Source organism: Rhamphochromis longiceps, linkage group LG7 (assembly GCF_057381845.1).
Source record: "Rhamphochromis longiceps isolate RC_006_pf linkage group LG7, R_longiceps_female_GT1.1, whole genome shotgun sequence".
Taxonomy (NCBI): domain Eukaryota; kingdom Metazoa; phylum Chordata; class Actinopteri; order Cichliformes; family Cichlidae; genus Rhamphochromis; species Rhamphochromis longiceps.
This window is the reverse complement of record NC_140563.1, coordinates 11,188,054-11,214,508: the sequence shown is the minus strand read 5'-3', so window position 1 is coordinate 11,214,508 and position 26,455 is coordinate 11,188,054. Positions and strand designations below refer to the sequence as shown.

Genomic DNA, 26,455 nt, shown 5'->3' with positions numbered 1-26,455 from the left:
GATGACTAAATGGCGATTTTTATAAATCATAAGTATCTTCCTAAGAGCTTTAAGAAAACTTAATCCAGAGGATGAAGCCTGGATGACACAGAAAAAAAAAAAAAAAACAAAGGCCCTGAGGTATACATATTTGCACTTTAGTTTGAAGTGCGCATGCCCTCAGGGATGGCCAAAACCTCAGCCATCACTTCTTAAAACAGCAAAACAATATTATAATACTCCCTTGAGCTCAACAGTAAAACCCACGGTTTGTCTGAGTCCACAGCTCTTGTGTTGCTACACTGACATCTTGTGGCCTTATTAAGACGATAAAAAAACAAACCCTGATTTTAATGAGACAGTTCCTTTGTCATTGACTGTCTTGACCCCTCTCTTACCTCGGGTCATAGGGAATTAGAGACAGGGTGCACAATGGACAATTCACCAGTGCATCAAAGGGGCTATCACAAGAATACAGACAATGACACACCTATGCACCTTTGCACCTATAAACTTAACAAGCATGTCTTTGGTATGTTATCGGGAGATTAAAGCACCTGGGGATAACCCAAGCAGGCACAGGGAGAACATGTCGACTTCTCACAGAAAGCAGATTTTGCAAATTTTGTATGTCAAAAACCTTGTCTGTTTTCTTCAAGCCAGGGGCTAAACGGCCACTGGGAGGTTTTATGGTGGCTTGAAGTTTGTTTTTGCCTGCTAGGAACAGTCAGGTTTTTCATTGATTTTCAGGCCCTTAAAATCCATCTTTCAATGCGCACTTTTAAAAAAAAAACTCCGTAGCTAGGACTGTCAGGTGTAAGGAAGCTGATGTATTCCATCCTGTAAATTGCTGCCTCAGTCTCAGCTGTCCCCTGTTCACAGCCAAAAATATATTTCAGGTTTTTGAAAATGGTCTGTACTAATGTGTTGGGCTTTGAATACTAGAGCAAATTAAAATGTGGGACACCATCTCAGTATGTAGAACAGCGGGACAAGGACTAAAAATGACATGCGACATTACACAAAGCTGCACAGCAGTTCACTTAAGCGGTTTGTTCGTTCATTAAAGCAGCATTGGAGAAGACCAGAGATAGGGGGTAGATACAAACCCTGCCTAGAGGTGGACAGATGATCCAAATATTAATATTATCATTACCAACCCTGGTATTGGTATTGAATCGATACTAGTGGAATAGGATTAATACTTCACCAGGATAATCTGGCATACTAAGGGTTTGCCCAGTGGGCCGATGCGGGTCAACTGAAGGAGCGCTGTGCACCAACCCTACAAGCACTCACAACAGTCCATTTGTTCATTTTCATTGCAGACAATGTATTGCCCAATCAAATCTCTTAACACAATCAGACCCTCCCCCACCTTTGATGTGCACTCATGAGGCTTGTAAAACAGAGTTTAGTGTGGAAGGAGTGGCAAAAAACTAAAAATAAATGCAGAAAAATGTGTCAGATTAACCGACATGTTAGCTGTCTCTATTGCTGCTGCACCGTCAACACCAGCAACAAGTAACAAGCCGTAGAGACGTGCAGCAGGAGGAACTACAGTCACAACAAGAGAGTGAGGAAGAGACAGAGGAAGGGAAATTAATGTGGTATGAAAACAGATGAAGGAACATAATTAGGAAGTAAAGTGAATGGCTACATTGACCATTAGCTAAAGTGTGGCTTTTAATTATCACATAGTGCACTGCAGCTAAGAACTAACCCAACAACATAAAACATGTTGCTGTTTATTTTTTGTTGTTTGTTTGTTTGAGTGATCATGATGGGCTGCGTGGACCAAAAATGCCAGGGCCGATTTCTTTTGTCCCAGTCCAGCCCTGATGAAGCCTATTTTCAAACAACAGCAGAAGACCCAAAGTGCTTTAGAGACACACACATTTACATTCCAGGTCTCAAAAAAAATTGTTTCAAAATACATGAGAAGCTGAAAAGTGAGTTTAGTTGTCGAAAGTAAAATCAGAGTGATTTAATGGTCATTATAATGTGTTTGGAATAATTTGCTAATAATAATTCATCTCATAAATCATGACACACTGCTCTCTCCCCTACATAGGCTGCCTTTGTAGGTTATAAGTACTGGTATCGATATTGGTATCAGCAATACTGACCCTGTATTTACTTGGTATCGGATCCAAAATGTGTAGAATTGCATTAAGTCAACCGCCTTAATGATAAATGAATCACAAGAAAAAGAAAACGTGGATGTGGCTATTCTTTGATTTAGTGACTTTCTACCCAGGCTAGTTCAAAAAGCACACTGAAAGAGCGTTAACAAGAAGACTGAAACATGCAGGCGCAGTTTAACCATTAACGATTATATCCGGTTTGATGTATTTCATTAAACTAAGTCGTTTTGATGATGTTTGTGGTCACATAAAAAATCGTACTACACTTAAAAACGACGTGTTCGTCCACGAACAGTGTAGTTCTTGAATGCTGCCCGCTCCATGATATGCCAGTTTGCGCCTTCAGGAAGCGCTTCAGCGGTGAATATTTTTCAGCAGCGGACCCTAACGGCATCGCTGAACAGAGCCTGGCTTTGGTTTAGCTTGTAAGAAGATGTTTTTTTTAGCTATTAATTGCTAGACCGCTAAATGTTTCCGGTGAATAACGTGGACGAGGATCCATTGTTGGTCATATTAACTTGCTACTATCGCACGCGCCGTGTGTAACCAAGGAAACCATTCTGCTGATGGCAAATAAACAAATGAATTAATAAAATTAAGCAATTTAGTGATGACAACCAAGTGAGTCATCAAGTGAGTATCCTTTATGTTTACCTTTATTTGTTTAATTCGTTTAATTAGCTCCGCTAGGTAAATGTTGATCATTTTATTTACAGTTAAAAAAAATTAAGCGTTTCTGTAAGGTGTTGGTAGTTTAAGTGGTAGGTTAAATAAACGCAAGGATTTACATATGTTTCCTTCCAGGAAAAAAAAAGTGTTAACATGACGTATTCGATTAAACCTATGGATGTTCCCATGAAAACATGGCGGCTCAGATGTAGGGAAACCTTCACAAATAAACAGTGCTAAGAAGAAATTTATATAATGATTCCTCCTGAAGAAAAGCTCCAACACTTTTAGAGGCACGCTCGAGCCCATGAGGATCATTGAGAGGTGAGTATACGGTATAGGCTGTAGTGACACAAACTACCCCTTTTTTTCTTTAGAAGTCATATTGCAGCGTTTATGTACAGATTTAAACATTACAAACAAAAACAAAAAGCTCCAGCCGAGTCCCTGTCCAGCACATAGACCAATCCCAGTCGATCAGGTTAGTGCCATCTTTGAAGCAAAAGTGGGGGGGAAAGAGATCTGATTGTGGTGCAGCTCAACTGCTAAGTGATCATTTTGGGGAAAATTTCAGTTGTTTAATGTTTGGTTTAAACACCCTTGAGCTTAAGATTTGAAAATCCTTAAAGCTGCACCAAAAACAGCTCGAGTTTTCCTCCCACATGTTGACATTTTAAACTCCTAACATCAGACAGCGCTGGATATGTGCTGCAGTGTACACCAAAAAAAAAAAAAAGCAGTGATAAACAGGCAGTTATAACATAAAACACGAAATCTGTTACAAGTATAATGTCCAGAATATAGTCACAGCCCAGTTAGATGGAGCTAGCCTGGGGCAGAGTATAATCCAGGGCGTAGTCAGGGCCCATGATCCAGAGTCCAGAAGAAACAAAGGCAAAGCAAAAAGGAAGTGTCTGTCACTTCCTGTCAGATTTCACGAAACAGAAATAAATGCAACGATACAGTCAAAGTCAGTGAACATTATAGAGCAGGAAATAGACCCACCCTGCAGAAAAGCAAAAAAAACCCCTAAAAACTGTCTTTCTTGTGTGCCATTTGGTGACTCCGGTAAAGATGGAAGTATTCACAAACTGATAATAGTGCAAGAAATGTTACGAGTTCTTTCCAGGATATAGACACAGACCACACCAAGGCAGTCATTTAGCTTTTGTCGAACCATTGTGGATCTCACGCTAATTAAAGCTGTGCAGATTTTTCATTGTCCAGCTATTACTGATTGCTTTTTGTCATCAATGATGTTTTTAAACCAGGTTTTATCCAAAATAACCTGACTAAAACAAAGGGAAACATGATCACCAAATCTGGTGTTTTAATATTTTAGCGTTTCAGTTTTTATTTCTCTGAGATGTTATTTTGAATAAAAGCCATCCCTGATGAATTTGACTGTTCTGGTGTCAGGCGCTGAAACACACGGGAGACCATTTTGCATCCCAAAGCCTATAAAAAGCAATAAATAAAGGCTGGGATGCAAAATAGCTGCACAGAGTACCTGTGACATTTCACACTCTGAACTCCTGGACGTAGCCACAGCCCAACACAGACAGATAAAGCAACTCTTAATTAATCTGAGGACACAATCAGTTAACGTGTGACACCAGCTGACAGATTAACAGGAAGTTTTGTTTTGTTTTTTGTGTTGTTTTTTTGGCTTTGAGTTTTTCATTCTCGAGCATTTTGACAGAACAAAATATTAAACAAGAGACCTAATCTCCCCAAACAAGGCAACCTGTTTCAAGAGCATTCCCTTTTTTTTTTTTAAACAAAAACAAAACAAAACAAAAAAACCCCCAAGAGAACCACCCTGCCTTCCCTCCCCACCCAAGGCTCATGTAAAGAGAAACAGAACAAATCAAAACAAAAAAAAAAAGTATAATACACATCAGGAAAATACGTTTTTATATAGTCAATAAATGGTTGTTTTTTTGTGATGAGAGAACTCTATATCTAAGTTTTTCCAGTGGTAAAAAAAGCACCTCCTTTAACCATTGTATGTATGAAGGAGCCTTATTAGACTTCCAGTAGAATAGAATAAGTCTACGGGCAAGCAATGTAGCAAATGCAATGGCATTTTCCTGAGGAAGTATGTATACGATTCAAACAAGATCTCCACTCATCATCAGATAAAACCACCTCAATGTCTTTTTCCCAATTATTTTTAGTTTTTTCCAAGTAATAGGCCTTAAGCTCTGTATCAGTTTGTATATGACGGAGATTCGCCTTTTGCCAAAAGAATCCATTTCCAAAATAGTATCCACTTGATTTTTAGGAGGTAGGTAAGGAAAAGAAGGAAACAATGTTTTTGCAAAACTTTGTATTTGCAAATATCTAAACATATGTGAGGTTGGTATATTGTAATCTCTCATCTAAGCGTCAAAGGTGTTAAAAGTTTCTCCTGAAAATAAATTGTAAAAAAAAACTTCAAACCAATATTATGCCAAATTTGGAATGCTTTATCTGAAATGGATGGCAAAAAAAGGGTTAAAAGCAACAGGGAAAAAATTACTAACCTGTTGCAAACAGAAATGCCTTCTGAATTGAAGCCATATTTTAATAGATGTTCTTACAACTGGATTTGTTATTTTCTGTTTTTGAATTAGAGCTAGGGATGAGGTTAAGAGGGGAAGTGGATTAGACATCAGTTCCATTTTTACCCAAGCTTCACCCTCGCTATTTTCATAAACATATTTCCAATGCAATAATTTGGTGAAAAAGATAAAGATAGATTTTGGCAACCCTAGCCCACCAGCCTCTTTTGGTACTTCCAAATATGTTTTTTCCATTCTGAGATTTGAATTTTTCCAAATAAATGTTGCTATTAATCTATCTAAATCTTTGAAACTTGATTTGGTTATGAAAACAGGAACCATTTGGAAAACATAGAGAAACTTTGGTAAGACCGCCATTTTAACTATATTTATTCTGCCTGCTAATGAGATTGGAAGTATTGCCCATTTTTTAAAATCTTATGATGTTTGTTCTAACAAAGTGTCAAAATTATGAATCCGCAACTCTTTCATTGTGCGGGTTATATTTATTCCCAAATATTTAAACGTTTCTTTTTCTAATTTAAAGGGGAAGGCAGAGAAATCTTGCTCTATGTTATTAATAGGAAACAGTAGGCTTTTCCAATAGTTCACAAACTACACTTTACAGTAGCCTATGTGCAGCACACCCAGATGCTCGATAAAGTGCTCACTGTTGTCAAGGCGCAGGCTCAAATGGAAGGATACAATATGGAGACCACACATTATTTGCGTGAAACTTAATTTTATCTAGAAACAAAAAGGGGAAAAAAATCGAACCCTAAATAATTGCATTGCACTCATCAATAATGTCTTGTGCGGAGATGTGCTGTATTTAGTAAATCAAAAACCAAAGCAAGCAAATCTAAAAGGTCTGGAGGAAAGAGAGAGAGAAAGAGAGTGGTTTATGTACAGTATATCTGCAGAAGATTAAAAAACCAAGTTTCCAACATTAGCTTTTGTGCTTTGTTAGTCAGACAGAACACAAAGTTTGGATTATATATAATAATATAAATCCTAAATAAATCCATTAAGTTGGGCAAGGTGAATGACAGTGCTAGTATATGGGGAGCGACACCTGAAACTAGCAGAGGCCCATGCTAGATTTGCTAAAGCATATTTCAAGTTAAAAGGTAATTTTACATAGATGCTGTGAGTACATTGCGAATCTCAGTCTCAATATGTAATTCTGGTCTGGTCGACCTTTACACAGACGTAGTTATGACAGTGATTAGCCATTTTTTTACATGTTGCTGTTTGGGTTTCTTTTTGTAAATGGTGTAAGGAGAATGTTCAGATCCGCTTTGTATCAGTTTTAAACTCTGCCCTATGATCTCTCTCTCTCTGTGTGTGTGTGTGTGTGTGTGTGTGTGTGTGTGTGTGTGTGTGTGTGTGTGTGTGTGTGTGTGTGTGTGTGTGTGTTTTCCTCTAGGCTGGGGACTGCAGGCCCAGACGCACTCGGCTCTTGCAAGAGAGGTGCTAAATTTTCTCTGTCCACCTCTCCAATCACAGGTGAAAAGGTTACGATTTTCACATGTCTTCTAAATGTAAACCTCACACAAGGTGGTGCGTTCCCTCTCACGGTCAAACATCGTTACCACAGTTGCTGATATAGTATTATATATAGCAATCAGTTCAACTCTGCTTCTCTCAATGACTATCGCCCTGTAGCCCTCACCTCAGTAGTGATGAAGTGCTTTGAACGCCTGGTCAGAGACTTCATCATTTCTTCACTACCAGACACACTGGACCCACTACAGTTCGCTTACCGTCCAAATCGTTCCACAGACGATGCCATCTCTCATCTCCTCCACACATCACTCACTCACTTGGACACTAGAAGGGGGAATTATGTTAAAATGCTCTTCATAGACTACAGCTCTGCATTTAATACCATAATTCCCTCCACACTCACCACCAAGCTGGAGCATCTGGGACTCAGCTCATCTATGTGTCAGTGGATCTCCAACTTCCTAACTGGCAGACCACAGGCAGTAAGGATGGGCGGACATGTCTCAGCCTCCACCACTCTCAGCACTGGAGCCCCCCAGGGGTGTGTTCTGAGCCCCCTGCTGTACTCTTTGTACACATATGACTGTGTGGCCACTACCAGCTCCACCACCATCATCAAGTTTGCTGACGACACCGTCGTGGTGGGCCTGATCTCTGATAACAACGAGACGGCCTACGTGAAGGAGATTAGGAATCTGGAGAACTGGTGCCAGAGGAACAACCTCCTTCTAAACGTCAGTAAGACAAAGGAGCTGATAGTGGACTTCAGCACTAAGCAGGAGAGGAACTACCAGACCCCCGTCATCAACGAGTGCCCAGTGGAGAGAGTGGACAGCTTCAAATACCTCGGAGTTCACATCACGCAGGACCTGTCATGGTCCTGTCACATCAACACCGTGGTGAAAAAGGCCTGACAGCGTCTCTACCACCTCAGACGCTTGAGAGACTTCCAACTGCCCTCCAAGTGCTTTTACTCGTGCACCATAGAGAGCATCCTGGCGGGAAACATCTTAACCTGGTTCGGGAACAGCACCATGCAGGACAGACGAGCTCTACAGAGGGTTGTGCGGTCAGCTGAGCGCACCATCCGCTCTGAGCTCCCTGACCTGCACTCAATCTACAGCAGGCGGTGCCGGACCAAGGCCAGGAAGATCGTGAAGGACCTCAGCCATCCCAACAATGGACTGTTCTCTCTGTTGAGGTCAGGAAAGCGATTCCACTCACTGAAGACCAACACAGAGAGACTGAGGAGGAGCTTCTTCCCGCAGGCGATACGGTCTCTCAATCACACCACCACACAGTACTGACCCACACATATGGTTCTTACACACACACTGGACTTTCTGGACATTGTTTTTGCACAACACTGGTCACTATATTCTTCATTTCCAGTTAATACTTGTACAGCTGCTGTTATTGTGTATATATTTATTTATATTTAGATTTCTTCATACATTCTTATATAGTTCTATATTGTGTATTGTGTATTTTGTTGTACAGTTATTTTATTTTCAACTTTAATTTATATATTTTATCTTATTCTTCCCAGTTAAATTTACCCTTCATTCTAATTTGTGTTGTACAGTTATTTCATTTTTAACCTTAATTTATATTTTATTCCTTCCTAGTTAAATTTACCCTTTTTAATTTTTCATATTTATTTCCCATCTTATTCATAGCCTTTTCCTTTTTTGTTCTCTTTAGGTCACGAGCAGTTGTCCAAGCATTTCACTACATATCGTACTGTGTATGACTGTGTACGTGACAAATAAAATTTGAATTTGAATTTGAATTTGAACTCAGATAAGCTGAAAAAGTCCTTGACTTGTGAACTTTGCCTGGGGCAAAATTATCTTTTCTGAAGGCAGAACATATCCTGAAGCAGCTTCGTAAGTGCAGTGTTATCACCCAGGAAGAAAAGATAAAGACTGAGCTGGAAATATCTTCTGGGTATACAGGTATTTTAGTCAACAGATAAACAGCTGTAAACATAAAATAGAATTCCAAATTTGCAGCCATTAGTGTGTTATATTAGCTGCTACTCAGTTTTCTGATGATCTGATAATTTCCTCTATTTCCTTAAACTGTCATGCTCATTAAAAATAACTGAAACACTTATGCTTAAGTATGGTACATTATGTTTTAAGATTGGCCACAAGATGGCGATAGATTTCTGCAGATTTGCACAAAACTACCTTTTAGGATGTTTTTGGAAAGGGGAATTTTTGCTGACCACTTGTAAACAACAGCCTTTCAAACCAGAATTTCCCCTATGACTGTCCAGTCTGCTCGGCAGTAAGCAGGGGTGTTTTGTAATGGTGTTTATAGACATGGAATGTAGGACTGCTGCATGGCAACCCAGTTAATCATTAATGAAGCAGAGGCACAGATGGGAAAGAAGCACATATTTTTAAGCATTTCTCTAGGCTGTGGACTGCAGGCCCCAGCCTAGAGAAACTAGCTTCATTATTTTTTCTCTTTTTGTTTAGTTTGGCTTCCTCCTTGGCTCATAGAGATAGTGTAAAGCTTGAAGTTACTCTATTAAATGTCACTTCCTTTGTTTGTTTCCTCTAAACAGGCTAGCATTTTTATATAACTGATATGTTTACATCACTTTAGAAAATACATTACCACCATATGGTCGTATTGACAACAGAAGTCCCAAGGGCACTACTGCATGCTCAGGATAAGATTAAAGAATTAAAGGATCACGGTGACAACACCTTCCACAGATATCAAGTCCTGTATGCACTGTTACAGGAACTTCGTGGCCTGGCAACATAAGAAATAGCAGGCACTTGCATAGTTTAAATCATGGGGTGAAATTAGAAGCACAACTGGGAGAGAAAATATAGTGTTGCCTGGGTTTAGGCCAACATACGAATGCCTTTGTATTTATTTTGATCCTGTTGCTTGCTTTTCAATGCATGCATCTTAAGCCACTTATAACTAAGAGCACTGAGGCAAGGTGATGTAGACTCAGAGGAATTTGTAAATGATCCAATTTTGTTCTGTTTCAGAGAGCCAGAGTTTGTTGACATGATGTGTGTAATTGAAAAAATGTGCAGACTCTGGCTGGTGTGTAAGCTTACTAAATCTCTTTTGTTAGGTGATGAGTAAGATTTTGGCATGCCTCTAAAGCTCTATCGGTCACCACTGTTGTGATGGAGGGGAATGTTCCCACCAAAGCCTGGAACAATAAGCTCAGCTCTAGCTATGGATCCTGGTCCAAATATTTAGGTCCATTTTTGATTAACACACAAGGTGTGCACTAACAATATAATCAGTAGATGGGATATTTTTGTGCCAAACCTTTATTGCTGAAGTTTCAAATTTGCTGTGTTGTTCTTATATTGGCAGGGCATAGCCAAATAAGATGACATGTTTTTTTTTCTTGTTCTTTATCTTTAGTTTCGTAAATCTAGAGATTTTGAAAGACTTTATTACATTAAACATTTGGAAATAGTATTTCCAAACTTATCTCTAGTTAGATAATGAATTCATATTTTATGAGTCATAGATATTCCCTCCAACCTTAATTGACAACTCGTGTTTATGGTCCGTATTCACTGACATTTAGTCTCTGTTTACCAGCTTTGTGCAAAAAGTTTCCAAAGTCTGAACTGTAACACTTTGCAGCTGTAGTTATTAAATTGTCTTAGGCTATTGATTGCATAGTTTTTGCAGTGTAAGTATTATAGGTCAGATGTCAGTAGTATTCTCTTGCTTGGAATGAAGTTTTTTTTTTCTTTTCAAAAAGAACCCCTTTCTCTCAGTTTACTTTTGTTCAATTAGCTTGCTGAAATAAACCAACCTTTACTGGTTTATCTGATTTGTTGTAGGCCATGGTTGCCAGTCAATACCGAAGACAAAACGGGAATTTGTTTCTCTGTGATGCTGAGTCTAAATGCTATTAGTTTGAAGCACCATACCAGTATGCTGGATCAGATAGCTGTTTTTTAGTCTCTCTGTTTTTACTTTGGTTTGCCCTTACTATATCATTTTCCAAATGAAAGCCCAACAACCTTGCGTCAGTCATGTACTGGAAACGTTTACAATAGTGAACTGTGTGGCTTGCTTGGCAACACATCTACAGATCCCTAATTATATTAATTTTCCTGCCCTGTGGGCTTTTGGTATATTTCAGTGGGATGTGACATATTATCCTTCTGCCAGGATGTGCGTAAGGAGGTAGGGTGAATTAAAAGGATAGAGAGGCATTGTATCTGTCTGTCTGTCCATGCAGGCAAAGCGGTGGGGCTTGAGCCATGCTGGAATGTAGTGATGGGTTCAGCCGTAACTGCTGCCCTAAAAGGGTCTAATGTGCCTGGATATATGGGTGGGGCACTTCTTCTATCCATCAAAGTCTGTTACCATAATCTTAGATTCATGGGAAAATTCAAAGAAATGAGCACTCACGCTGTTTTTGTAACCTGTGCTGCTGGTACATAGCCAGTAAGCCATAAATACCTAAATCCAAGCAGTGCAACGATGGGAACATAACACTGTTAGGCTTAGACTTTTGGTTCCCATATACTCTGCTCCTAGTAAAACAAGAAAAAATACAATTTTGATATTATGATAAACTGTGTGGCTTTAAATCAAATGAAATTCTTTTAAAGGCTGATATTGTGTTCATATCTAGAGAGTGTATAGAAGTGAGTATTTGCCCTCCTATAAAGGCCAGGCCCTTGACTGGAGAGCTGAATTAAATTTAGAGTCCCTTAGTTGTTTAAAGCTGTTGGCACAGTAGCCTGATGGATCCAGTGTCCTCGAAGTGGGTAATGCTGCCATCATATCATGCTGTCTCCTTCCTCTCCAACTCCCTAGTTCTGTATCAGTCAGAGAAACTCAGTATGACAGGAAATGACACACAGTTGTGGTCAGAAGTTTACATACACTCGTCATGAATGACATGGTTTTTTGGGTCTTTTAATTATTTTTGAACAGTTCTTTTTACAGGGTGGAATGACACGACTTTAAAAACAAGAAATGGGTACACAAGTTTGAATTTATTCATCCGCACATTGTCAAAAGTATACATTCAGGATTAAATCTATACATACACCCCCCACTATGGGGCGATCGTAGCTCAAGAGTTGGCAGTTTGTCTTGTAATCAGAAGGTTGCCGGTTCGAGCCCCAGCTCGGACAGTCTTGGTTATTGTGTCCTTGGGCAAGACACTTCACCTGTTGCCTACTGGTGGTGGTCAGAGGGCCCGGTGATGCCAGTGTCCAGCAGCCGCGCCCCAGGGCGGCTGTGGCTACAATTTCACCTTGATTGGACACTTTTGGTACCCAACAGGTTGACGTCAGGTTTTTGGGAAATATGAAACCCTATGAGCAAGCACTTTGGCAACAGTGGGAAGGAAACACTCCCTTTTAACAGGAAGAAACCTCTGGCAGAATGAGGCTTAGGGAGGGGGCAGCCATCTGCCGCTACTGGTTGGGGCGAGAGAAGGAAGAGCCTGTATTTGAGCCTGTATGTATGCTTTTGACTCTGTGTGAATTAGAAAAAATCAAAAATTATTTCAGACTTGTGCATCCAATTCTTGTTTTTTGTAAGTAATTGAAAGATGTATGCTGTGCAATTATTCCATCCTGAAAACTCAAAGAAATAATTGAAAATCCAAAATTACGATGAAATCCATGCCAGTGGTGAGTGTATATAACTTCTGACCACATGTCAATAAAAAACAAACAAACAAACATGCAAAATAAAAAAGCACACAATAACAAATGGGTTACAAATTGGTATATACCATTGCAATGGTATATACGCACATTAAACCTGTGAGAACCTTCACAGACATATTAAACCTCCAAGCTACCCTGTTCTGTCAGTTCTGAAAGTGTAGTTTCCACTGAGGCTATAAGAATCTCCACTTATTTAGACATCCTTAAAATGAGAGTTTAATTAGCATTGCTACCAACAGTGTTGCATTTAACTTGTGAATAGATGCAACAAAAAGAGTCGGAAAGGCACATTTCCCTATTATTGTCTGCACTGCACCAAGCCTCAACTGGAACCATCAGCCAAAGCTCTTTTTTCTCTCTACAAGGCCTCAACCAGGCTAGACAACCTGTAGGTACAGTGGGGCAAAAAAGTATTTAGTCAGCCACCGATTGTGCAAGTTCCCCCACTTAAAATGATGACAGAGGTCAGTAATTTGCACCAGAGGTACACTTCAACTGTGAGAGACAGAATGTGAAAAAAAAATCCATGAATTCACATGGTAGGATTTGTAAAGAATTTATTCATAAATCAGGGTGGAAAATAAGTATTTGGTCACCTCAAACAAGGAAAATCTCCGGCTCTCACAGACCTGTAACGTCTTCTGTAAGAAGCTTTTCTGTCCCCCACTCGTTACCTGTATGAATGGCACCTGTTTGAACTCATCATCTGTATAAAAGACACCTGTCCACAGCCTCAAACAGTCAGACTCCAAACTCCGCCATGGCCAAGACCAAAGAGCTTTCGAAGGACACCAGGAAAAGTATTGTAGACCTGCACCAGACTGGGAAGAGTGAATCTACAATAGGCAAGCAGCTTGGTGTGAAAAAATCAACTGTGGGAGCAATCATCAGAAAATGGAAGACATACAAGACCACTGATAATCTCCCTCGATCTGGGGCTCCACGCAAGATCTCATCCCGTGGGGTCAAAATGATCATGAGAACGGTGAGCAAAGATCCCAGAACCACACGGGGGGACCTGGTGAATGACCTGCAGAGAGCTGGGACCAAAGTAACAAAGGTCACCATCAGTAACACACTACAACGGCAGGGAATCAAATCCCGCAGTGCCAGACGTGTTCCGCTGCTGAAGCCAGTGCATGTCCAGGCCCGTCTGAAGTTTGCCAGAGAGCACATGGATGATACAGCAGAGGATTGGGAGAATGTCATGTGGTCAGATGAAACCAAAGTAGAACTTTTTGGTATAAACTCAACTTGTCGTGTTTGGAGGAAGAAGAATACTGAGTTGCATCCCAAGAACACCATACCTACTGTGAAGCATGGGGGTGGAAACATCATGCTATGGGGCTGTTTTTCTGCCAAGGGGACAGGACGACTGATCCGTGTTAAGGACAGAATGAATGGGGCCATGTATCGTGAGATTTTGAGCCAAAACCTCCTTCCATCAGTGAGAACTTTGAAGATGAAACGAGGCTGGGTCTTCCAACATGACAATGGTCCAAAACACACCGCCCGGGCAACGAAGGAGTGGCTCCGTAAGAAGCATTTGAAAGTCCTGGAGTGGCCTAGCCAGTCTCCAGACCTCAACCCCATAGAAAATCTGTGGTGGGAGTTGAAAGTCCGTGTTGCTCGGCGACAGCCCCAAAACATCACTGCTCTCGAGAAGATCTGCATGGAGGAATGGGCCAAAATACCAGCTACTGTGTGTGCAAACCTGGTAAAGACCTATAGTAAACGTTTGACCTCTGTTATTGCCAACAAAGGTTATGTTACAAAGTATTGAGTTGTATTTTTGTTATTGACCAAATACTTATTTTCCACCCTGATTTACGAATAAATTCTTTACAAATCCTACCATGTGGATTCATGGATTTTTTTTTCACATTCTGTCTCTCACAGTTGAAGTGTACCTCTGGTGCAAATTACTGACCTCTGTCATCATTTTAGGTGGGGGAACTTGCACAATCGGTGGCTGACTAAATACTTTTTTGCCCCACTGTACTTTAGTCTTATTAAACAGGCTCATAGTATTAAAGTAAAATGTTTGTGGTTATATACTAGACACTAATTTTCTGGCAGTTTAATAATTGCACTATTACTAATAGTCTTTTCTTTGATGATCTTCTAGATGGAAATCAAAGTACAATGCCAGACACAGAATATACAGACACAAAGATGCAATGGCTTCAGTGTACTCCTATCACCTGCACAGTTCTATACCAGGAAGATCATTGTTCCATAATGGAAAGACATACCACAGATTTCTTGTGGATATAATTCAACATCCTAATTATATCCTAACATAGTTGGTTTATGGTATGGGCAATCAAAATGATCAAGGACTGCATGCATATGAAACTTAGACTCAGGAGAACATTGAGTAACTTCCTGTCAATCTGAGTATTTGCATGTCTTTCTCTGTAGAATCTATAAGAGACAGAACAAACCAAAGAAAGCTTTAAGCCAGTGTCAGAAGTCCCTGCAACTGCTGATGGACTGTAGTAATCCAGAGAGGACCTGCTCTGTCTATAGGGATATGGCCACTATTAAACAGGACCAAGGCCACAGAGCATCTTTCCAAGACAAGCAGATTCAAGTTAACACAACTTGCACATTATATACAATTCTTCTGCACAACATATACAAACACAACGGCTTCCTGAGATACTGATGTCATTTGCCAGTCTTCCTTCAGCTCTTACTTGGTAGTATGCGATTTCTCATTTTTTCATGTGCATGTTTCCGTTAGGCTCATGCCATAGCTGTGAGTCATGGCCTAGAGGAGCTGGAGGGGGCTCAGATCTCCCACAGCCTGGCCCTCATCCTTTCTGTTGCAGCAGAACCCCATCACAATGGTAAGTCTATTCACAGATACAGGCTGGGCCAGAGAAGTTAATTGGGACTTAAATATTCCACTGTCTATATGTCAAATGGTGTAATACAGAATCCAGCTTTATGGTAGCCTTTTTGAAGACCTCAGTATCACTAATGTCAACAATGGGCAATCTATTCTCTACTGTAGTCATATAAAGCATAACGTCTGGAAACTGTAAAGAGAATACAAGGATTTCTTAGTTACAACCCCAAACAACTGATCTCACTATTAAGGTGCTCATATTGAAGGTATTAGCTAGTGCTGCCAAGTTTTCAGAATCAGTTATTGTCAAATGTGTGTGTGTTATGTGTGCCTGTGTGTTTTCCCCTTTGCTGTTTTAGATTCTGCAAGTCACTAATTTGATCAAACTTTAAAAGCATAGAAGAACTCTGTAGGTCCACAGGATCCTGCTTTTATTGTTGCCCAGGATGACTTCTGTCACTTTCTCCTAAAGAATAGACAAAAACAGGTTACGTCCACTCACAAACTACGATCTCTATAAGACAGCCAGATTTCCATAAGATTATTTTGAGGCACAGAACGTCATACAAAAGTTTAAAAGGATGAATCCCCTTAAAGTTTCATTATTTACTTGCTTTATCTGGAGATAAAGTAGGAAATAAGAAGTTATTTACCTGTTGTACCACTGTAGAAATGTGCAGAGATCCAGAGAACCTCTCTTGATTTTAAAAGATTTGTATGACTTGGGTGCTGAGGTAGCCGATACCCTTCAGCTGATTGGATGAGTGGAGATGACCAAGGGCAGAATAAGCCAGGCTTACAGGACACTAACAATAATCATGTGTTACAGAGCACATATTTGTCTTGGTTAACACCTGTGTAGGTGTAATGCTGACAGAGGACTACTTACTGTCATTGAACATGACATCATAGAATTTTAATAAAAGGTCAGTAGTTGTCGTCACCTCTGACAGTAAGAAGGCGAGAGGTCATTTCAGAATATCTAGTCATTTTGAGTTGAGCTATTTCCACCATCCCTCTAGAGCTCAACGTTATCAGAGTTGCATGCTAATCTTGGAAGGCCTCTCTCTGGTGTAAAATATCCTGAAGAGTGACTTTGTGCTTCTTTGGTTTGGATGGAGTCTGACAGATGGGCAACACTTTTGGGAAGGAAATTACAGTTTGCTGTTTTCAATTAATAGGAGGCTGACCCCAATTACTGCGGTATGTCTTTATGTCCTTTGAAACAAAAGTGGCATTTCTGTGTCAATCACCACACAAGCACTGAATAAACAGCAGCTCTTTAGTTCATTTAATTCAATTTGTCTTTTCATAGCTCTTACAGGTTTTCTTTATTCCTTATGTAATGAGGTTTTTTTTAACATGCTGTATATTATTTGCCACATGAGCTCAGTTCTACCAGCAACAGAACACTGGTACTAAAATATACCAGGAAAGGGGGGATTGCTCCACACTAGTAATGACATGCCTCTAAGTGAAGGAGCCTGGTTGCTATGTTGCTGTGTTATTGCTGTTAAAGTGCAGAGTCGGGGTCCAAGTATGACATGGAACACCAGGGCTCACTCTTCTCTGTTCGCCGTTCAAGTGGTAAACTTTCTGACAGAGAGCAGATATGCCCGGAGTGTTTATTTTTCACTGCTTTCCTCATGACATCACTCAAAATGAGTAACTTTTTCTTTTCCGAAGTTAAGCCGGCTTGTGTAGCAGATACAATGCATGAGAAGTTTTAAAAACAAAGAGAACAATAGCCCACATACAGCTACGCTTTTGACATTTCCCCCCTTCCTCTGAAGTGCAGCTGAAAAAAAGGCCTTCCATTACATCAACCTTAGCAACAGTGAAAACATTCAGGAGGCCAAATGGATCTGTTCCATATTAGCAGTGTTTCACTTTCCCCGGTGAGGACGGTAACTTTTCACTCTTCTTTTCCCTGCTTTAATAAAGCGTGGGGGACTTACATAACAGTTTCTTATGAAGTTGCTTATTTCTCTCTCGCTCTCTCTCTCTCTCTCTCACTCTCTCTCTCACAACAACTGCCTCATACCGAGTCTTTATTTTACAGCAGATTGCTGATGGGTCTTCATAATAAATCAAATCCTGCTTGTTGATCTGACACTCTGGGCAGTTGGCACAGGTGTTATCTAAACCTTGGGCAGCTACAGTGGTTATTTTGGTATGTTTAGTGCGTTCACATGTTGCTAGGAAGTGGCGCTTCCCCTCCGAGCTTGAGTTTCAACACTTATCTTCCATTGACCACTCTCTCGGCTATCTTTTTTCCCCGTATGTAGTGCCTGAAATCCAGAGATCCTTGTATGGGCGTCAGCACAAGAAGACCAAAGCAGTAAAAAAAAAGCTGTGGACATGCTGGCTAGGTAAATTTGTGAAATAATCACAGTGTTCTTATGTTAAGAAATCTGACAGGCCTCACCAGTCAACACTTACCATTTATTTCTTTTTGATAATATGATTACATTAGGGTAAACCTAACAGACACTTATAAGAATGCAGCTCATGTTTCATGTTTTAGTAAAGCAACTGTGTCCTCTATGTTTCTCAGGGCACCAGAGGTGGCTGAGAAGAAAGGTAAAAGGAAAACGACCTCTAATCTTTCCACTTGTACCATCCAGTGGTAATAATTAAAACTTCATAACTGAACACACTTGTTTTGTTTGTTTTCAGTGTGGTTTAAAGTTTAAGCCAACGGTTGATATTCCGTCATGATGGTTTTTGTAACTAAATGGTTTTTGTCATCTGGCAGTACTTGATTTTTTGTCAATTTGCACTTTAGGTGAAGAAAGTAAAGTCTAAATAAATACTCAAACAAAACATACACATAATATTTTTTAATGATGTTATAATATTGGGGCAATTTTCATCTAAGGACTGGAATTAGTACCAATATAAGCAATGGTCTCAAAAGAATTCAGAATAAATCAATGATTTCAGTCTCTCCATTTGACCTTTATTAAACACTGTATTAGTCACTCATTCACTAATGAGATAATAACCGCATAAAGATTAATAACAAACACTTTAGGTGCACTGATATAGGAGTGTTTGAGTTTAAAGAGTAAATCACAACAAATCATGAAATGAAGGGTTCTTTTTGTAGATTGCTAATTTATTTTATTTGTAAAAGCATGGCATTCATGCCAGATGTTGTATTTTTGGATTGCTTTACCATCATACCAGAAAGTTGACTTGCAAAGACTTTTCAGTAGTTAGAAGTAAATTATACAGCCGCTGTTAGAGAAAATAAGCAAAAAAAATAACCAGACGGTACACATGCTATTTCATTTCTGTCTCTGTAACGCATACACAACACAACAAACTCTAGTCAACACTCAATGCTAAGCTGATGATCCAAAAATAGGTGCGGTTATAAACACACTCGTAGGTCAGAGCAAAGTTGAATCCTTCAAGCCAACAGCTGTGGACAAGCCATAAGTGCTATACATGACAAAGATCAAACCTATGTGTGATTACTTTTTCATCACTGCAACATCCTTTTAATGCAAAACACCTCTGCTGCTACTTTAATCGTTTTATCTGGATATTGTTTTCAACTTGACAGCCATGTTTGGAATTCTAAATGGTCCCATTTAGAATTCCAAATGCAGTGTTACCCCCAATTATATGCTCAAAACAAAATCTTAACTGTTTGCAATTTACAAATGTTTGGCACATGTTAAAATAGACTTTTTGTTTTATTTTTTAAAAACATGCTTCTCCCTTGGGGGTGCTGGAGCCTATCCCTGCTGTCATAGGGCGAGTGGCAGGATACACATTGGACAGTTACACATTTACACCTATGGGCAATTTAGAATCATCAGTTAACCTAACCAACTCCACATAGACAGTCCCCAGCCAGATGGTGGAGTTGAAATCTGGACCTTCTTGCTGTGAGGCAACAGTGCTAACCACTGCGCCGTCCCTAGAAACCCCAAGAAATCACTTTTAAGCTTCACAAGAGCTTTGTTAAGACAAATTCTAAAGCAAATAGATCTTCTTTTTTTTTTTAACTCTCATGATATTATCCTCAGTCACAAGGTCAACAGTCTTGAACACATGTTAGCAATGACTTGTTAATATAAACCACTGTGTTCCAGCATGTGCTGTGTACTAACATCATTCCATTTTCTAGAGGTGCTCAAAACATAAAAAATTAAAGCCCTATTCTGCAAACAGTGCACAGCACCTTGTAACCCAGAGAGCAATAAATGCTGACCAAGGAGACTTAACATCATGGCAAGTACAGCCACGACATGATGGTTGGGTGGATTATATGCTGTAAACTGTAGAATGAGCTGTTTAAGATGTTAAGTGTAGGTTAGTACAAAATGAAGCACTATAAAGAGAATAATCAAGGATATTCAAACTGCACCTTATGAAAAGCCAAACATACTAGTACAGCACACAGCATTGCCTACCATTAAATATGGCTACAATATGTAGATGTTTCAGTCCTTACACAATCTAGCCCACAGGGATCTCTGCAGTCAATGGCAAAAAGAAAAATTCATATATGAAAATCAGATACTTTTAACTAAATAGCTAGTACTCTGTTTTAGGTAATCTAGTCTTATGGATTATAAGTACGCTTGTTTACTTGAAAAATAGCATGAATACAGTTCCTGCAATCACCATTAGTATATGCTTTGTATGTTTAAGTAAACATACCGTAATGCACTGGCAATTATTCAATTTGAAAAAAGTAATCAGATTTAGTTCTTAGTCATTAGAAGGGCTTTCAAGGTAAACTGTTGCGATTCTTTTCTCCTGTGAAATCTTCACTGGCATCTCCAGGACTGGAGGCTGCAGCTCTTGCTCTGAGGCAGCCTCGTCATGGCCACCGTGTACATCCATCTGGAAGGAAAATGACTTGTCTGATGGCCCCAGTTTAAAATGTTTCTCACTGATTTCAGATGCAGATTCTCCTTTGTCGCTGAAGTCGCCATACTCCACGCTATGAGCAACATTATCTTCTCTGGAAACTCTAATGCTGTATCCTCCTCCCGCCCCACTCTGGAAGGCTTTCTCGATCCCTATGTTAGAAGACTTGAGCGCTGCCATGATCTGATCTTCAGATAGGTCATCTCCTTCCAGCAGCCCAGATTCTTCCAGGGTTTGAGAAACATTTAGCTCTGCAACTATAGTCATGGTTCCATTGTCAGTGGACTGTTCCACTCTTTTGACACCGACGGCTACATTCTCTGGACTTTCACTACTCACTCTGGTGATGAAAGCTAACTCCTCTTTCAGTGGTCCCGACACTGAACTTTGTAGCTTCTCAAGAGCTCCTTTCAGCTGCTCTTTGGGCTCCAAAGAGTCTTCTCTCAGGTACTCAAGCACTGACTCTTGCACTACAGGTGAGACCCGAACCTCTTCTTCTATTATGCACTCTGGAAAACTCTCTTTGGCAAACAACCGGTCACCTGACATAAACTCATATTCATCACTTTCTTTTACAGTCACTTTTTTCTGGGGAAGGCCATCATCTTGATAATACCTCTCATCCGACAGGTCATCTACAATTCCATAATGGCCATATGAGGTTATCCCGCCACCCTCCTCAGATTCAGAAAGATTTTCATCTGGTGTGGAGACAAAATACTCATGAGACTCTTGATCATGGGAGAAATGTGGATATTCACTCTCTCTAGAGACCTCTTGGACTTGTACAGATCCAAACTTTGACTCATCTGTGTTGGATTTCATGACATTATCATCCCCCCTGCTACCTTGAATGCCATGAGGGATATTTTCTGGCTCCTCAACTTCAAAATATGCAGAAGGCTCATGAAAAGTCAACCCGGACTTCTGCTCAGCCTCAAGTTCTTCATCACTGTAAGACTCCACTGGTTCCTCGATGATTTCCACATTGACTGACTTATTTTGTAAGTCCCCTCCTCCTTGCAAGCCACTCAGCAGGTTCTTGACCATGCTTCCTGTTGCTGTGTCCTTGATGTCCTCTAGTGACACTTTCTTCACACCTTGTTTCAACAGTTCTTCCAGGGCATTGTCCTGAGAAACATCCAGCTCTTCCTCCACTTTGGACTCCAGCACGATTTGTGTTTTAGTCGTGCCATCCTCCTGCTCAGTTTTCTCCACGTGATATCTGACTTTTGAATCTCCTGCTGAACAGACCTTGGCTTCCAAACCTGCTGGTTTTATCACTTTCTCAATTATTTCTTCTACAGACACAGAGTCTAATATCTTTTTCTCAGCTGGGCCTATTGTAAACTCTGTTCTTCCTTTGTCTTTGACCTTGCCGTCGACAACGGGGCCTTTTTCTTTTTCATCTGACACATACTTCTTGCTTTCGGTCTCGGTTTCCGTAACTAGGCTCTTCATTGATGGTGACACCACTCTTACTGATTTGGTATCAGGAGTAGAAGACTTGTCAGGACTCATCTGGCCCTCTGTGTGTGGGAGCCAGATGAGTTTCACAGTTTGCTCTTCTGCTGTTCTTTTTGGTACACTCCGACTGACTTGGTTTTCACTATGGCCTGCTTGCTTATCTTTGGTTGTAGTACTGGTGGTGGTAATGGTAGTAGCAGAGGCAGAAGCAGCTGCCCGAGCTTTGTTAAATGAGATCATATCCCTTCTGGATGCCGGACTCTGATGGCGAGCTCTTCCTGTAACTGAAATAGGGATGACCCTAGACGGACTTATGGACCCAGAGGAAGGGATGGGGGCTCTTCTCAAGCTTGAAGTCGATGGCATGTACCTTACATCCATGTGCTGTTTGGTGGTTAAGGTGGAAGCTCTTGGAGTATAGCGTCGGGCAGGCATTTTGATATCTGAGTCAAAAGTAATTAGTAAAGAAGTAATTAGTAATAATTATTTGATGAATTGACATTTTGTTTTCAGTTTTGCTTAATAAATGTGTAAATGATTTATCCAAGTAGAAACCAGTCTTGCAGTGTTTTCCCATCATTATCACATCAATAAAAATAACTGAGAAACATACCTATTATTCTTTCTCTTTGATGTTGATTCACTCGCTTATGAGCATCTTGCAGACTGATTCGCTCACCCTCCAGAAGAGCCCTAAACAGAGACAAGGCAAATTACATATGAAGACAGGGGCAAAAAGGTCCTAACTCAAGTTAATTTCTCAAATATTTTCAAAACATCAAAGACAAGTACCTCATGGGATCGTGTACATCCTTCAGCTCTGCCATTTCAACCCTCTCAAACTAAACACAACTGGCTTACGAGAAGGCATGAATGCTGTACCTGACCATATAGGGTAGTAGTCTTAAAAATTCAAATAAGCCACCGTCATTTAATATCGATGCATTACTAGTATTTGAAACAGCTCACCTTTCCTTGGCCATGCTTCAACAGACATACAATAGCAAATGAAACGAGCAACTTCTCTGGAGAGTGCCTTCCGAAAGACTGGCCTAAAAATAACGCCCACAAAGCATGGCTGTCTATGCTTCCCTGTGAATCCCAGAGCAAAAACGGACACGTGACACATACAAAAACAAATGCCGCTGCCACGTCTCTAATAAGGTATTCTGTCTATTCCAAAAGTTCAAAACAAACCAGTTGTGCCTGTGGAGAGCCTGCCATATAGAGGCAAGCTAAAGCTAAAATGCTAATATCTATCACCATCTTTGATATAAGTCTGTTTAAATGTAGGTCAATATGAGGCAAGAGGTTATAATATGTCAAGGGTACATTGATATAACATTCCAGTACAGTGTTTACCCACTGTTTTATAAAGAGCTTTGAGATCTTAGCATCTCCCTGTGTCATGAACATGAAGCCAACACACTGAGTGCTATAACAAGACAAGTTATTGCTTATAAAATCAGTCCTCCTTCACACAATATGCTCTAACAGCTTTACTTAAGAATCATCTATAGTATGTGTAGTATTTATGTAACCTTGTCAGACACTAATTTTCAGTTAAGCAGCTCGGGGTTTTTTAAACTGTACAGCAGTCTCCACTGTTGGTGCATGGAGCCACTGCAGGTGGGGTGTGAGTGAACAATGAAAAATATGAATCCAAGCTATATTAGCTTAATGTGACTTTTGTTTGAGATCTTAGATTTGAGCAATTAGTGCCAAAACCAGGGATGAGCAAGCAAAGTATGTCTCCTTATGTAAATTATGAAGTTAATTGAGTTAAGATTAACTTGAAGAGGTATTTGGGCTGGTTTAATCAGTAATCTGATTTCAAAACCATAGAAATATCTCAGAATAAAGAAAGCTTCTGCATTTTAGCCATTGTTTCTACAATGTTTTCTACAATTGTTTCTTAAGAAAAGAAAAAAAATAATGATTCCAAACAAATAACCATTACTGTCTCTGTTTTCACATGCGCTCATTCCCCAAAGGAGTTCTTCATGAACAACACAAAAATCGTTCAAAATTGTTGTAGCTTACACTTTTTAAAGTAGACTGACTGTTAGCAACACCTTTGCAAAAAGCATCTGACAGCTTTTCCTTGTATTAAACGTGTCTCTAAAACATTTAAGACGCCACATGTACTTCTTCTATGGAAGACATTTCCCCTCACAGTAAGGGAAGCAGTGAAACACATACTCCTATGTGGTTCTAGCACCCAGGTATGGTTCATATCACATAATAAAGGCTTACTGAAGAGTTGCATAACGCTGACTGCTGATTGTCTCTCATAGTGTTTTTATTCGTGCCATCTGTGCTTTTCATTTTAACACAAGTAAAAATGGCTTCTGGGAAAAGACTTAAACTTGACGTGACATAAAATATCCATTTCATTTATTTAGACAAAAAATGAACAAACTAAATGGTTTCATCACCTGTAAGTAGCAACCTCCATTCCTAGATCCATCTTCACCTGGAGAAGCTGCTGATGCTCTCTCATTTTTTGTGCTATAACATCAGCCATCACATTCCTCTCATGCTCCAGCTGTTCAATAGTCATCTGATGGTAGGGGGGGGAAAAGCAAAAACAGGAAACCATAATTCATCTCAAGGCAGCTTTTAGTGCTCTTAACAGATTTGAAGTTTTTAGGCGTGTCCTCTCAAGTAGTGCTTTGTGTATTGTGCATAAACCCTCTCCAGTAATGTTAACATTTGCCTTCCTTACATACAGATAAACAGAGGAATGTATTTGGTGTGACTTTACTGAAGACAGCCCTGCAGTGGGTGGAAAGAGAAGTGGTATGTAACTGACTGGCCTGCTTTAGACTGCATCTTCAGGCTAATAAGGATTTGTCAGTCTGACAGCTAATTGGTTTAAGTGGCTGGTGTAATCTAGCAGTTGGACGGTACTAGGGCGGAAGTATAGCGTTTGTCCAGCTAATGGAGCTATGCTGTCCTGGTATACTGACGTCAAATGTTGTGCACAATCCATATTTTTTAGTTATGGGTACATAAACTTGACAGGCCTTGCTCACTGTTGAATAATGACCCCTCCTTATTTATTGTGTAGCGTTTTGGTACAGACGCCAGAATGGTGCAGCGTGTGTATATATATATAAATTTCACATTATTGGAATGTGAATGTAAATGTGAATGTAAATTTCACATTATTAGAAAGATCGAAAACATTTGTAGCAGCCACTGTGAGCTGCAGCTGCATGAGTACCTTTAAGGACAGTGGGTGTGGCAGGGCAGCAAGGGACAAGCCGCTCCCCCGTCTCCAAAATTAGAGCTTATTTTGCGGGGTTTACTGAAAGTGGTTTTTCGTTTGTTTGTTTGTTGATAAAAACGAATCAAACAATGCCAAATTAAACATTTCTTCTACTGTAGCACAATTAATTCGTCCTTACCTGATACTGACTGTAGTCCACACGGAATTTTTCCTGCATGTGCATCAGTTGCTCCTCAAGTCGCATTTGAATCTGCCCTTGTTTTTCCGCTTCCGTGCGTAATTTGTCCAACTCGGACGCATACAGCATCTTTTCCCTCTGCATGTCGTTCAGCATTGCCTGGTCCGCTTTAATTGACTGCTCCATGTCTTCTACCGTCTTCTGGTACATTTCGAAGGTCTGAATCCATCCTTCGGACATACCGTGGGCATACTCCTGCACCTCTTCCACGGAGACCACCGGAGGCCCACGATAAGTTTGCCTGATGATGGGTGCCACTCGGGACTCCACCTGACTGCAAAGGCGGCTCACTTCTTCCCTGTGTGCATCCTCTAAGCGTTTATACTCGTTCTCTAGTTGCAGCAGCCGCTGCTGGAGTTCGCTGTTGGTTTTGTGAGCGTGATGAAGCTCCTGCTCGCAGTTCTTTAGTTCGCCGCTGACGTCCCGGCACACATCGGTCTGCTCGCTGCACAGACTCTGGATCATCTGCAACTCCCGCCATAGCTTCTCCCTCTCCATCTCAGCCTGGGACTTTTCAAACGACAGCTGCCCCACCATTCTCCGCAGGTCCTGCATCTCAGCCCTGTACTTAGTTTCCCATCCGGTAGTCCTCACCTGTCTCAGTTTATTTATTTCAGCAATGAGATGCGCGTTTTCTTGCTCCAGCTGCTTGGTTCTGGATAGATACTGGGTAAGTCTGCTGTTGAGCTCCTGCAGCTGGTGCTTCTCGCTCTCAAAAGTTCTCTTGAAAGGGAGCATTGTGGTAACTAATTATCTCTGTTAAGTTAGATGGAGAAAAATGTCCGGTGATTTTATTTATTATTTAGGAGACGGATTCTCCCGGCATCAATTTGCGTCTTCGTCCGTGGGCGCGACTGTGATGTAATTTGTGATCGGTGGCCTTTGACAAGTGCAGGAGGAGGAGGGCGGGTCCTTTGCTGCATCATAGCAGCGTCCCGAGCGTGTCCCTCCGTCCCTCTCCGTTGTTATGTTGCGTTTAAGTGCTCTCTGAAATACTATAATGCTAAACTCACCGCAACTATAAATAAAAGAAAGGACAAGCTAAAAAGAAACGTACACGAGTTAAAAAAAATGATAATAATTGAGGTTTAAACACAGTATATTGGTTTTGGCTACATTTACCTTTTGGCTTTTTCTCCCACATGTAAAAGCCAGTCTACATTTAACTGCAGCTATAATATAGCTCCATATTAGAATGTATAAATATATATTATTTAGA

General features: G+C 40.3%; 2 protein-coding genes across 2 annotated transcripts; one reads left to right on the top strand and one right to left on the bottom strand.

Moving 5' to 3' along the window:
• Positions 1-1,457: 1,457 nt before the first annotated feature.
• Positions 1,458-18,124, top strand: ttc23 (tetratricopeptide repeat domain 23). Its single transcript, XM_085412005.1, is given in 15 exon segments — positions 1,458-1,503; positions 3,037-3,114; positions 6,391-6,471; positions 6,771-6,845; positions 6,848-6,926; positions 8,684-8,800; positions 14,962-15,142; positions 15,296-15,401; positions 15,763-15,890; positions 16,074-16,120; positions 16,122-16,225; positions 17,692-17,747; positions 17,750-17,775; positions 17,961-18,008; positions 18,010-18,124. Coding segments are annotated over 15 exon segments (1,287 nt in total).
• Positions 15,201-26,454, bottom strand: synm (synemin, intermediate filament protein). Its single transcript, XM_085412142.1, has 4 exons — positions 25,177-26,454; positions 24,202-24,326; positions 22,377-22,456; positions 15,201-22,206 (listed from the first exon to the last, which is right to left on the bottom strand). Exons 1-4 carry the CDS (start codon positions 25,972-25,974, stop codon positions 20,135-20,137), a joined length of 3,075 nt encoding a protein of 1,024 aa, XP_085268268.1. The 5' UTR covers positions 25,975-26,454; the 3' UTR covers positions 15,201-20,134.
• Position 26,455: the final 1 nt, after the last annotated feature.